Below are 13,263 nucleotides of genomic sequence, written 5' to 3'. Positions count from 1 at the left end.
TGCCCACTTTGAACAAGCAACGGTTCCAGTGTGTATCTGGGGTAAGGGGGAGGGAGCCAAGGAGTTGGCTGCGGGAGCTGCCGATGGAGGGGGCTTCGTCCTGCCCCCACCTCTCCCAGCACCATCCACCCTTTTTCCAGCCCCCCTTCCTAGCAGAATTGGTCATCATAGTCGTCATCCTTCATCCCCTTCAGCCGAAGCCTGGCAAAGTCCTCAAAGACAATGTCGTCGTCGGTGGCATAGCTTGGTGGCAAAAAGGAGGGGCATGAGGTTCTGACCCTCCTTTCGACCTCTCAATCTGCCTCCCCCCAAGGACGAAGGAGTCTGAGCAGCAATGGACCAGAATTTGCAAGAAGGGACAAAGAAGGGGTGGCAGCCTCACAAGGCTAAGCCATCTCGCCTGATACTTCAACCACCCTCTCGCTCAAAAAGAGAAACCCGGGAGGCGTGAGGGTGGCTGTCACAGCTGTCTTTGTGCAGAGGGTCAAGGTGGGAGGGTGCGGGTGAGTTTCTTACTTGGTGTCGAATTCGATGAGGTTGGTATCCACAGGGACGTCTGTTTCGGGAGCGGCTGGGAGGGCAAGGGGGAGCGGACGGGTGGGTGCTGGAAGGACCAGTGCCTCTCCACTGGCCCAACTCCAGGCCCTCCCTGCGGGGGCCGGGGGGTGCTCACCTGACTGGGGTCTTGGGAGGGCGATGTGGTCATGGGGTTTGGGGTGCATAAGAACAAAAGGCAGCTCCACAGAGACATCCCTGGGGAGGGGAGAGGCTGATGAAGAGGACAGCGGCGGTGGGAGCCAGAGGTGCCACCCGCCAGGCTTCCGGGCCCACTCACCCGCCTCGAGACACCACCAGCTTCACCTTGACCCGATAGGACACCAGGATCCCCAGCACCTCCTTGTTGGCACCCTCCTTTACGCTGCAATTGCAGGGAGGGGAGGTTGGATCGGGGGCCCTTTGCCCTGTCACCGCCTGGAGGCTTCTGTTAGGATTCTGAGCCGGGTTACAAACTCGCTCTGGCCCCCAGGGCTCCCGCGGTGTCAGTATGCCAGGACACCCCTCCCTGCAGGCAGCCCTCCTGACTGTGACCACTGTGTGCTGACCCGATGGCCCTGCAGGCCCTGCCTACTTCCCCTACTCCTCCCCTTCTGGCACCCTCACCACGCTGGCCTCCAGCATGTGGCCGTGCAGTGCACGCCCAGTGCCAAGGTGCCAGGCGGGGAGAGCAGCCCTTTGTGAAGCTCTGGACCACAGGGCTGCCCCTGCCCAGGGGCACGGTGGCGCCTCGCAAGTCCTCACACCAAACCTATCCTGTCTCCGAGTCTTCGTGCTTGCGATTTTCTGCCTGGAACACTTTGTCTGCGTGTTCACAGAGCATCCTGCCTTGACACTCGCCTTCCCTGACTACCCGCTTTAAACTCAGCACACCCTGCCCCCTGCCTCAGCGGGCTTTCCCTCTGCAGCACCTGTCCCTCAGCATGCTACATATTTTACCATTTATCTGATCATCTGTCCTCCCTCCCCTGGAACGCAGGAGTTTTTGTCTCCTCTGTTCACTGATACCTCCCTGGCCCCAGGACTGCGCCTGGCCCCCAGCCCGCACGGCGCGGAAGCCGGCCTCCCGGCCCACGGCCCGCCTCACATGGTGCTGGAAGCCAGGTTGGTGTCTTCGTGCTTGAGTTTCCCGTCCAGGGCCAGGCCACGCTTCTCCCGGTTGTCACTGAGCAGCGGGGTTATGGTGTACACCTTACAGAACGTGGAACTAGGAGACACCTGGTCACTGGCGTGTGGGGACAAAGAGACTCTTGGAGGGGCTGGGCTGGGCGAGGGGCAGCCGACCACCCCCAAGCAGTGTCTCTCCCCTCACTGTCCCTCTGGACAAAAGTTACAAGGGGTAGGTTTTGGCTTAACCTGCTCAAAATGATTAATGTCTCGGAGCTCCCTGGCTGTGGAGGGATCCCTTTTGAGTGAGAGAAATGAAGAACTCTGCCCTCCCCTCTTATTCTCCAGGCCTATCCTGCTCCCCGAAGACTGGGACTGAGGCCTATATGATACTCACTCTTGTTCAAGCTGTGCCACGGGACACTTGTACTGGGCGGTGCTGAAGAGGCAGATGTCGGCATACTGTCTCACTGTGGGGTGGGGCCGAGCAGCTCGGGATGGGGCGCAGACTACCACCGTCTCACAACTCCAGGCCACGTGGTGTGGGGCCATGCCCCAGCCCACTCTGACACACAGCCCTCCCCGCAGTAAACATGCACCCATCTATCATTTGGGAACACCCTAAATTCTCGGTGCCATGTTGGGTCTCCCGCACAGGACCATAGTGGTCGAAGTAGAAGCCACTTAGGCAGGGCCTCCCTCCCCCAAGGCCTCCCAACCCTGCCTCCTACCAGAGACTCTGATCTTCTTGATGGTCTTGGTGGAGTTGTTGGTGACGTGGACATTGACGTTGAGGGGCTCCCCATGATAGTATAGCTTTGGGGGGATGCATGAGGTGCACCTGTTTAGCACTGGTTCCAGTCTTGCTGTGCCCCTCCCCCAGCCCAAGCCCCCAGCAGAGAGGGCTGCCATTCTGCCTGTGGCCTCCCCTCTCCCAGAGGCTGCTCTGCCTCCTGGCACTTGTCACCCCACCTCCTTATCCAGGGAGGCCTCGAGGTGCAGGGACCGGTCAGACATGAGGAAGTGGCGTGTGGTTTCAGCCGAGGGCTGGGGGCCGGGTTTCTCTGGGGCAAACTGCACCTTACGGATCACCAGTCGCACAGAATTCCTGGGGTAGAGGCGAGGGGTCAGTCCCCAGACACCCCCACCCTACCCCCTCCCCACGGGGGCCTGGGGCCCCAGGAAACAGGAAGGAATGGCTAAACCAGACGGGAGGTTGTTTTCCTCACCTTTTGTGGCTTTTTTCTTCTAGCGATTTGGCACAGAAGGCTCGAATCTCAAAGTCTACCCCACAGGCCTCGGGAAGGGGAGGAAAGGCCACATCTTACCCAAGGCTACCCCGACTGCCCTTCCTTCCTCCCGGCTTCCCTCCTCTGGGGCAGGGACTCTTGCCCCATCATCGTGTGAGGAGAGCGGGGACTGCCCCCGCCCAGCCCAGCCCAGCACCCTCCCAGCTTGTTGCTGCACGGAGCCCTCACACCCAGGCAGGTGCCTAGAGCGAGCAGGAAGCAGTGACCACACACACCCACGCCCGCAGGACATGGCACCGCCTCAGCCCCACCCCTACCGCTCAGGCTCCCGAACCCTGTTCTGTCATGTGCCCTCAGGGCTGCCCCATACCTTCCCCGTGTCCTCTGGTCCTGGCTGCAGTGTGACAGAGCAGGGCAGATTCTGGGGTATCTGAGGCACAGGAAAGGGGAAGCGTCAGTCCCTGCAGAAAGCCCCAAATCTTCCCAATCTCAAGAGGCTGGAGAAAGGGCAGCTGGGGATGGGAAAGGAAGAAGAAAGGTGCCCAGGGAGGAGGCCGGGACTGGGGCTTCCTGAACAGAGGGCGGCCTTCGAGGGAGGTGCTCCTCCCAGATCTGCTTGAAATAGGTTCCTCACCCCTTCATCACAACACAGCCCCCCCCACCCCGCAGAGGGTGGGGAACATCCTCACTGTGAAAAAAAAGGGGTGAGCATGCTGGCCCAGTTTCCTCAGCAGCCGGTCCTGCAGGCGGGTGGGGGGCCGGGGCGGGTTGGGCATTGGGGGGAAGGCTTGGTAGGTGGCGATGAACAGGTCTTTGCGGAAGGACAAGCCCAGCACATCCAGGTCTTCGCGGCCATAGCGGAAGGCGCAGGTGAGGGTCACGAACACTGGTCAGGGGGCAAGGTGGGTGGTGAGGAGCGACCCCTTCCCTGGCCCTCCACCCAGTACCCAGCAGCAGCAGCAGCAGCTCCTCTCCCCGGCAGCAGCAGATATCCCTGACTCTTACTTCTGGCTTCTGCCTCAGCCCTCCATCTCTCTGAAGCACCCTTCCCATGCCAGCCTTCTCTACTCCCCCCACTCCACTCTTCCCCTCAGACCCTGGGCTTGGGACAGTACCTTTGCGGTCCTTCAAGTACTCAGGATCGACCAGCACTACGCCATCTAGGAAGGAGACACGAGGGTTCATTTCCTGAAGGGGTCTCTGCCCCGCTTGCAGATGGAGCGACATCTTCCCCTTAGGGGTAAGCTGTTCCTTTCTGGACCAACTTACCTACAGGATCCACTCTGTCCAGGTGATCTACAAAGTCCCGCTTGCCCAAGTACACGGTGAGCTGAGGATGTCAAAGGGCCACAGGGAAGATGGGAGGATAGTGACAGGATAAATCAGGGCCCTCAGCAGTGGCTGCCCTGCCCCGGGCTCCCCAGGCTGGGCCATGAGGAAGGTGCTGGAAGGTGAGGGTGATGGGGTTTCCCAAACTACCCAACCAAGCTCCAGGCTTCTGAGCTGCTCCCCCATCTCTCCCCACCTCTGCCCACCAGTCAGGTGCGTGTATCCTTGGTTCCTCAGGGAGGACTCAGCCTGAGCCAGTTAGCAGCTGCCAGCCTCACTAGGGCCCTCAAGGGGCTTTGAGATAAACAGGCTGGTAACTTTCCCCAACCTCGGGATCCCTGGGTTGCCTCCTAGGAGGGTTACAGGCACAGGCTTGCTTCCGGCTTGTTCTCTTTGGTCGTGCTTAGGGACCCAGGCTGGTCCCCACCCAGCCCTGCGGCTAGCTCAGGCTGAGCCACCTCTGCAGCAAGGGGCTTCAGGAGGAAAGGAAGTCAGCTCTTAGCTGTCACAGGAAGTGGGGAGCTGACATTGGGGCATCATCTAGGGGCAGAATGAGCTCTGCTAGGGCCCAGGGAGGGTCAAAGGACAGGTGCTGTGGGTAACTTACCTTGCAGTTAGGGCTTGACTTCTTGAAGACCCTAACAAAACAGAAAGGAAAACCCCACTGCCACCCTCAGACTCAGCACCGGCACCCACATCGGGCCTTATCCCCTCCAGCCCCAGCCCGAGAAGCAGAGTTCACCCCAACCCCTGCTAGAGGCTCTACCCCTACATTTCACACCAGGTCCCTCATTTCTTACATGGCAGCCCCTTGGAGCTGGTTGCCAGGGCAAGTGCCCTTGCTCTTGTCTTTGCTCCACCCTCATCTCCAGGAATGGCCACTGGCTGCCCCAGGAGCCATCCAGGCTCTTCCCAGAGGAGACCTGAATGGGCAGTCTACAGCAGTGTCTGGGTCAGAACTAACCATCTTTCCACTTGACTTCCAGCTCCAATGACAGCTGGTGGATGCTACCAGAGGCATTCCCCAAGTCTCACCCTATTTCCTTAAACCACCAACTGTCCTCACCTCTGACCTCAGCAGCTTAAAAGTGTTCATCTTTCAAAGCTTAGCTCAGATGCTGCCTCCTTTAGGATGCAGACCAAAATCAGATCCCAGTCACTTCTTTTGGGGGGGGGGGTCCTGTCACATCTCATTATTTTTTTTTCTCCAGTACCAGTGATTGAACCCAGAGGCATTCTACCTCTGAGCTTCACCCCTAGCCCTATTTTTTATTCTGTGTGTGTGTGTGTGTGTGTGTGTGTGTGTGTGTGTTACTGGGGGTGGAACCCTGAGGCTTTCTACCTCTGAGCTATACTCCCCTCCCTATTTTATATTTTATTTGGAAACAGGGTCTCACTAAGTTGCCAAGAGCCTCACTAAGTAGCTGAGGCTGGCTTTGAACCTGTGTGATCCTCCTGTCTCAGCCTCCCAAGCGCAGAGATTACAAGCGTGCGCCACCACGCCCGGCTTCCTATTTTTTATTCTTTATTTTGAAACACGGTCTCACTAAGTTGCAGAGGACCTAAGTAGCTGCGGCTGGCTGTGAACCCTCAATCCTCCTGTCTCAGCCTCCCAAGTACTGGATTATAAGCCTGTGCCACCACGCCCAGCCAGTTCATGTTTTGAGGTGTGATGGCACACAAGACAGGTGGCTGTGTATCATTTGTCTCTCCATAGACTGTGGGTCCTGAGGCTTTTTTCGTTCCAGCAGCTATATGAAAGATAATAATGCTGACTAAAATTTATTATTTATTTTTAATACATTTTATGAATATTCCATGCCTGGCAAATATTCCAAATGTTTCAAGTGTTATTTAATGCTCTCGACCCAGTGATGGAGTCTTCATATATCTATTTTTAGGTGAGAATATTGAGGCATAGAAAGGTCAAGAATTTTGTCCAAGGTCACAGAGTATAAATGTTGGCACTCATATACAAATGAAGGCAGTCTCACTCACTCCAAGTCACTGCTCTTTTTTTTTTTTTTTTTTTTTTGTGGTGCTGGGGATTGAATACAGGGGCATTCTACCTCTAAGCTATTTTGTTATTTCATTATTTATTTTTGGTGGTATTGGGGATTGAAGCTAGGGAATTCTACCTCTCAGAGCTACACCTCCAGCCATACTTTTTATTCTTTATTTTGAAATACGGTCTCACTAAGTTGTGGAGGGCCTCACTAAATAGCTGAGGCTGCCAATGAACCTGAGATCCTCCTGTCTCAGCCTCTCAAGTAATAGGATTACAAGCGAGCACCCCCCCCCCCCAGCTCCTCTCAACTATTTTGAAACAGGGTCTCACTGGCTTGGAGAGTGCCTAGCTAAATTACCAAGGCTGGCCTTGAACCTGTGATCTTCTTGTCTCAGCTTTCCAAGTACTGTGATTATAGATGTATGCCACCACGTCCAGCCCAAGTTCCTGCTCTTAGGTGACACTATCCTTCTTTGTAACTGACATCAATACTTTATCACGTTGAAGGAGATTTTCTAGCCCAGTGCTGAAACAATCTTCACCTGAGGAGGGAAGTTTCTGTTGGCCCCAGTGCTCGGGCTCCTCTTCGAAGAACCAACCACCTGACTCTTTCCAATCTACCCTGCCTTGGCAATCCCTGGAAAGGGTCCCCAGATAATAAAAACTAAAACCTGCCAACTGTCCCATCCTTCTTCCAACTCCATAGCTCCGGTTTCTGCTACAATAACTTCACTCTTTACTTTTTCCCTGAAGACCAACCTGCCCAAAGGGCATGGAGGCCCCCAGGTCTCCCCAACCAACAAAGGCGTGTTAAACATGGACGGGGTTCAGGCAGAAGAAGCACCCTACCTGGGTAGGGCTGACTGCTATGGCGCCATCCAGGCTCTCCCTCCCCTCCGCTCTGGTTTTCCTCTCTGTCCCAGTGTTTCCTCCCATTAGGAGCCCTGGCAAAGGGCTGTGACAGCCACAATCTGTTGGCCAACCGGAGTGTGGCTCTGGGTCAACCGCCCTGGAGCCACTACAGGGCACCTGCCTTTTGGATCCTAACCCAGCTACCTCTTGCCAGGCCAGGGAGAAGCAGCGTGCAGGCACTTACCCGGGCCAAGGAGGCAGAGTATGGGAATGACTGGGGGGGGGGGCAGCTGAAGCAGATGCCCCTTTGCACTTCCTGCTATTTTCTCCATTTCCTGTGGCCCAGAATTTGATGAGGTGGAGGGAATTATGCCAACTCAGCAGTCCCTCTTTGGTCCATCCATCCCCCTCTCCGAACCACAGAGCGGAAACCAGGGGGCCTCTCTCAAGCCAGTGAGTTCCCCTTTCTCTGGGGTGTTTAACCCCTAATCTAGGATGCCAATCTACCCTCTGAGCATCTCTCCTGGATACTGGTTCTCTGGATGCTCAGAAACCTGGGACCTCATATTGTGTGGGTGGAGGGAGTGGTGAGGTTGATATGATGTTCTGTAGAACAAGTGGGGGCTCAGGACCAGGCCCCATTCCTAATGCCCTCTGGGTTGAGGCATACTGCCCCAACCTTCTCTGCCTCTGCTCTTACTCCCCAGGGACTCAGGCATTTACCTCCTACCCCCTTGGGGATGTTGGTCACAACAGGAAGTGGATTTTGTCAGACAAAAAGAGAGAGAGAGAGAGAGAGAGAGAGAGAGAGAGAGAGAGAGAGAGAGAACACGAACTCGGGGTTCAGTGGAAGGAAGGAGCCTTAATTGCACAGAAAACATCCGGGGAGTGGATGTGTGTCTAGGGCAGGTGCTGCCTTCCCCTCACCCATGAGGAGAGAGATATGGTCCAGTTTGGGGGAGGGTCTACGCACTCTGCAGCCTCAAGATGAAGCTGTTGCTCCTAGCAACACAGGGGAAGGCAGCAGAAGTTTGGAAGCAGAGGCCCTCGGGACAGGTGGGGGCAGCCCGACTGCCTGTGGGTACTGCACAGGAGGCATCCCATTGGCTGGGCACGAACCTAGGGAGGATCCCCTCCCAGCATCAGTACCCCGGTACACAGCCCCCTGGGGCCCGCCACCTGCTCCTTCCTCCACCCCTGCATCGCAGCCTGCACGGGAACACCCAGCCTTTTGCCCCTTCCATCCCTGCTAGAACCCCGACACAGGTTTCCCGATCCCCTTCAGGCCTCGCTTTCTGCAGGAGCCCAGGCAAGGCCCCCCCCTCCCCATTATCCTCAAGGACCTAGGCGTGCGGCCCCGGATGGCTGCCCTCTAGGGACCCAGGGGTCCGGCCCCCAGATTCTCTCCCCGATGTCCTTGCCTGGGGACTCGTCCGCAGCCGCCGCCGCCGCCCCTGCCCCGCCGCGTGGCCCCACCTCCCTTACCTGGTCCCGGGTTTCTCCCCCATGATGCGCGCGCCCGCCGCCCGCCGCCCGCCGGGTTCGCGGCTTGCTCGCAGCTCTTTCGCCCGCTGCCAGATCCCCGCTCCTCCCCGCGCCACTGCGCATGGGCGCCCTCCGCTCTTTCTCCTCTTCCCCCTCCCCTCGGGTCCTGGGGAGCGGGGGCCAGATGCGTCAGCCGGATCGCGCGCGCCGCAGCGCTGCCCGCCCTCCTGCCGGACCCGCGCGGCGCCTGGCTCCGCCTCCTTCCCTGGGCCCGCGGTCTCGGGGGGAGCCCTCCCAGCGCGCGCCTTCCCATTCCAGCTCCTCCCGCCCATCTCTCCGCCCCCTCCATCCCTCAGAGCCGATTGGGCCCCTTTAAATGAAGGCGCCCGCCTTTCGGGAAACTGGAACCCTCTGATTGGCTCCTGGCATCCCGAGCGCTGCAGGGGTCCCCTCCCCTTTGTTTGCTTTCTCGGTGACTGTGGAGGCGACCCGGGCGGCGGGGGCGGCGGAATGAGCCCCAGCTCAGTCTGGGAAGGAGGACCCGGGGGTGCACACGTGGGTGAGCGGTGCCAGCTGCGTGAAGCTTTCGAGCGCGCCTATCAGCCGCTCGCCCCAAAGCTTGCAGCCTTCCTAGCCCGCCCTCCCGCTTTACCGCGGTGTCTCAGCTCCCCCTGGTGTATGCCTTCGACTTTCGCAGGTTTCCTTTAAAATTTTTCTCTTGGCTTCCTCTGGCCTCTATCTAGTGGTCCATCCACATATCCGCCCGCCCCTATTTAATGCTAGCCACTATGCTAAGCAATAGGGGCACACATGAATTCCTATGGCCCCTGCCTCCCTTGTATCGTTGAAGAGACAAGCAGGTATTACGACCCCAGGAATGGTATAATAGAGGTATGACTCAGAAGACAGAGCCGCAGAAAGTGCTTGTCCAGCGCGGGGGTGGAAGGAGCGCAGACTGTCCAGAGGAAGGGAAATTTGAGGACAGTTGTTCTGAAAGATGGGCAGAGGGAGAAAGGCCAGGCACATCCTGTTCAGAAGTATTCCTGGGATTGGATGACAGGAAAGAGAAGGCTGGGAAGGACAGGAATATGTTGTGGAGGGTCTGTGTAGCAGGCCTTTCCCTAACCACTGAACCAGGAGTGGCTGTCTTAAAGCAGAGGGGTGGCGTGATTAGATTTTTCTTTTGGGAAGATAATTCTGGGCCACTGGGAGGGTGGAAGGAGTGGGGCAAGATTAATTTAGACTAGCAAGGGACAGGACAGCATGGCCAGTAGAGGGGGAAAAAAAAGCGGGGCCACACAGAGAGTCATTTCTGGGGTGAAATTTACTGGGCTTGAGGAAGGATAACTGGCTTTTCTGAACTTACGGCAATAGAGTATTTCTCCTTCCATTTCTTTCCCCTAACTCTCCTCAAATGAACTAAAAATAAAAAGGCAAATCAGTAGAAATTCCTTGCAAGACATGTAATACTTTACCATATCTACAAAGATTTCCTATAACTAGTGTTAGAAATAACTTCGTGGCATTAAGAAAAGACACATGGTTGAAAATTGCTTGGCAAAGTGATTGTACTTTTTTTTTTTTTTTTGCAAAAAAGGTCGCCCCAGGTGTGTGAGAGAGCACACCTGACAGAGATCCAGATGTATCTTCTATCCCTGTCTCACCGCTTCTCCTGCGCTGATCTCCTTTCGGTGGGAATTACAGCTTCATATTCTTCCCGATCAGCTAGAGAGGAAGATGGAGTGAAGCTCGGCACCCGCAATGTCTTAAGAGATGCTAGTTTTGCAAAAGACTGTAAGTCCCTATCATATTACAAAATGGTGGTTTAAGTTTAAACCACTCCTATGACAGAAAAGACACAACTATATTCTCACAATTTCCCCCTCTTCCATATACACTATTACTCTTTTCTGCAAATTTTATTAACATACCATGACTCTTTCGAAAGTGTTTTTTTTAATTTTTTTTTTTTTTTTGGTGGTACTGGGGGTGGAACCCAGAGGCTTTCTACCTCTGGGCTATACCCCCAGACCTATTTTATATTTTATTTGGGAACAGGGTCTCACTAAGTTGCTGAGAGCCTCACTAAGTAGCTGAGGCTGGCTTCGAACCCGTGCAATCCTCCTGTCTCAGCCTCCCAAGTGCGGGGATTACAAGCCTGCACCACCACGCCCGGCTTTTCAAAAGTGTTTGACAGATTACTTTGGTAATCTATGGAGGATGATCTGGTTAAAACTATTTGCCTATCTAGGGAGTATGGCCCTAATACAGAAGATAATACCGCATTCTAGTAGGATCATTACTCCAAATACTGTCAGAAGTATTATGACTGGAGTCATCATTTCTCCTTGCTTTTCAAACCATAGTTCCATCAGACTGGAGAAAGGACATCTATCCTTGTACTTTTGGCTAGCTCAGCTCTAATGCAGACAGACTTCACAGGGTTTCAGTTATAGCACCACCTGTTGCCGTATAGTTTGGCATACAGGTTTAATATTGATTTTTTTTTTTTTGTCCTAGCCTGTTTTCCCCGATTATTTTGTTAGTGGCATCTGTTTATTTTCTGTATGGCATTTAGGGTGTGGTTGACAACCCTCTGTTGATTGTAACATATACAATTCACCCAATCTACCGTTTTATTAGTGATGGACAACCAAAGTAATATTGATGTAAACCATGTAACAACTTGGGTTTTTTTTTTTTTGTAATAAATAAGGCAGTGGCTATTACTTAATAGCTTTCTTGAGGTAAGCTATTAAGTCTTCCCTTTCTCCCTTCTTCTTAATGCCAGCGAAGATCATTTTTGTTCCAGGGATGTACTTTTTGGGGTTCTCCAAATACTCCGTCAGTGTATCCTCTCCCCAGGTGATGCCTTTGTTCTTGTTGGCGGCTGTGTAAGAGAATCCAGCAGCCTGACCTGTCTTTCGCCCGAACAGACCATGGAGATTTGGCCCAGTCTTGTGCTTGCCTCCCTTTTCCACAGTGTGGCACTGGGCACACTTCTGAACAAAAATCTTCTTGCCTTTCTCAACATCACCCATTTTTTTTGGGGGGGTTTCTTTTTTTGGTGGTACTGGGGGTGGAACCCAGAGGCTTTCTACCTCTGGGCTATATCCCAGACCTATTTTATATTTTATTTGGAGACAGGGTCTCACTACACTGCTGAGAGCCTCACTAAGTAGCTGAGGCTGGCTTTGATCCTCCTGTCTCAGCCTCCCAAGCACGGGGATTACAAGCATGCACCACCACGCCCGGCAGCATCACCCATTTTTAACTCACTCTCTCATCGCTGGCACAGCGAAGGTGGCTGCTCGCAAGCCGGACGTCCCCTCTCTACCCCAAGGACACGCTGGTCCGCGCCTATGTAACAACTTGGTTTTTAGACTTAAATTTGTTGGGACCACCCTTTGAAATCCTGATTGAATCAGCATAAACGCGGGGAGTCTAATGACTCACTTAAGGTTTGAAATGTCAGGGTGAAAGGGATTGCCAATTGAATTGTACTAGAGTGCAAATCCCACTGCAACTGGCTGGTAAAGTCTTGAGTAACGGGCCTCCACAATACCACCAGACATTTGCTCGGGCAGCTGCTAATGCAAGCTGATTATCTAGCTCCTCAAAGGACCAGCATTTACTGAAGCCAGAAACACTGCCCCAAAACACTGTATGTCCTGCTCACCTTGAGAGGCACGAGGTATCGTCAGTATTTGGGACTGAGGGGTTAAAAGTTTTGCCACTGGGACCAGGAGAGATAAGATCTTACAAGACTAGTTGCCCCTTGCTAGCTTGTCCTGGAAGAGGGCTATCATATATTTCATGCCCGTTGGGTCTGAAGACCCTCTGAGTAGAAGTGGGACCACTCGCCCTCTAGGCCTGCCTGCTGCTCAAATATAGACGCCCATTTTTAAGGTACTAACAGAATTTTTAATCCATTTTGACCTGGCATTTGTTTTTCCGTATCCTGGTCTTAACTTTTATCATCTAGTATAAATCTTTAATTACCTTTGCTTGAAGATGACCATAATACAATTTAGGAGTACACAATAGAAACCTTAAAAATATCACTATTAACAATTTTGATTAGAGGATATCAGATTGGAAAAGTGTTTTCTTTTCTTTTTTTCTTTTTTTTTTTTTTTTTTGGCAGTACTGGGCTTGGAACCCAGGGGCATTCTAATTCCGAGCTATGCCCCAGCCTATTTTTTATTCTTTATTTTGAAACAGGGTCTCACTGAGCTGCAAAGTCCGAGCTATGCCCCAGCCTATTTTTTATTCTTTATTTTGAAACAGGGTCTCACTGAGCTGCAAAGGGCCTCACTAAGTAGCTGAGACTGGCCGCGAACCCGGATCCTCCTGTCTCAGCCTGGGATTACAAGTACTGGGATTACAAACGTGCGCCACCACGCCTGGCGCTAAAGTGTTTTCTTAATCTTTGCATTTTAGAAGTACTTAGGAAGCACAAATATATGTAACTTACAGAGAAATCAGTAAAATGAATACTACAGTTACATAGAAGTTAACATATATTAACCATTGGAGTGAAATTTAGAATGTGTGGCACAGTAAAATATAACTACAGGTCTATGTAGGTTAACAGCATTGATAAAAATCAGCAAATAGCTCTAGATTTTCATTAGTTTAAAGGACAATATTGATAATCAGAATAATCAGCTGGGA

The 13,263-nt window shown here is 53.5% G+C and overlaps 2 protein-coding genes across 2 annotated transcripts; both read right to left on the bottom strand.

Moving 5' to 3' along the window:
* On the bottom strand, window positions 1–8,609 carry ARRB2 (arrestin beta 2; the record flags this gene model as incomplete). The annotated part of the gene is given in 16 exon segments (XM_080713371.1): window positions 1–243; window positions 517–571; window positions 674–753; window positions 836–919; window positions 1,643–1,780; window positions 2,060–2,132; window positions 2,394–2,478; window positions 2,635–2,770; window positions 2,892–2,959; window positions 3,283–3,342; window positions 3,547–3,583; window positions 3,585–3,798; window positions 4,028–4,072; window positions 4,182–4,242; window positions 4,849–4,879; window positions 8,587–8,609. Coding segments are annotated over 16 exon segments (1,284 nt in total). The 3' UTR covers window positions 1–149.
* Window positions 8,610–11,312: 2,703 nt separating this feature from the next.
* LOC308274738 (cytochrome c, somatic-like) lies at window positions 11,313–11,627 on the bottom strand (the record flags this gene model as incomplete). Its single annotated transcript, XM_080712582.1, has 1 exon — window positions 11,313–11,627. One exon carries the CDS (start codon window positions 11,625–11,627, stop codon window positions 11,313–11,315), a length of 315 nt encoding a protein of 104 aa, XP_080568708.1.
* Between the last annotated feature and the right edge of the window lie 1,636 nt (window positions 11,628–13,263).

Source organism: Muscardinus avellanarius, assembly GCF_963383645.1.
Source record: "Muscardinus avellanarius genome assembly, chromosome: 16".
NCBI lineage: Eukaryota > Metazoa > Chordata > Mammalia > Rodentia > Gliridae > Muscardinus > Muscardinus avellanarius.
The sequence above is the reverse complement of the archived record's forward strand: the minus strand, read 5'-3'. Positions and strand labels throughout refer to the sequence as shown.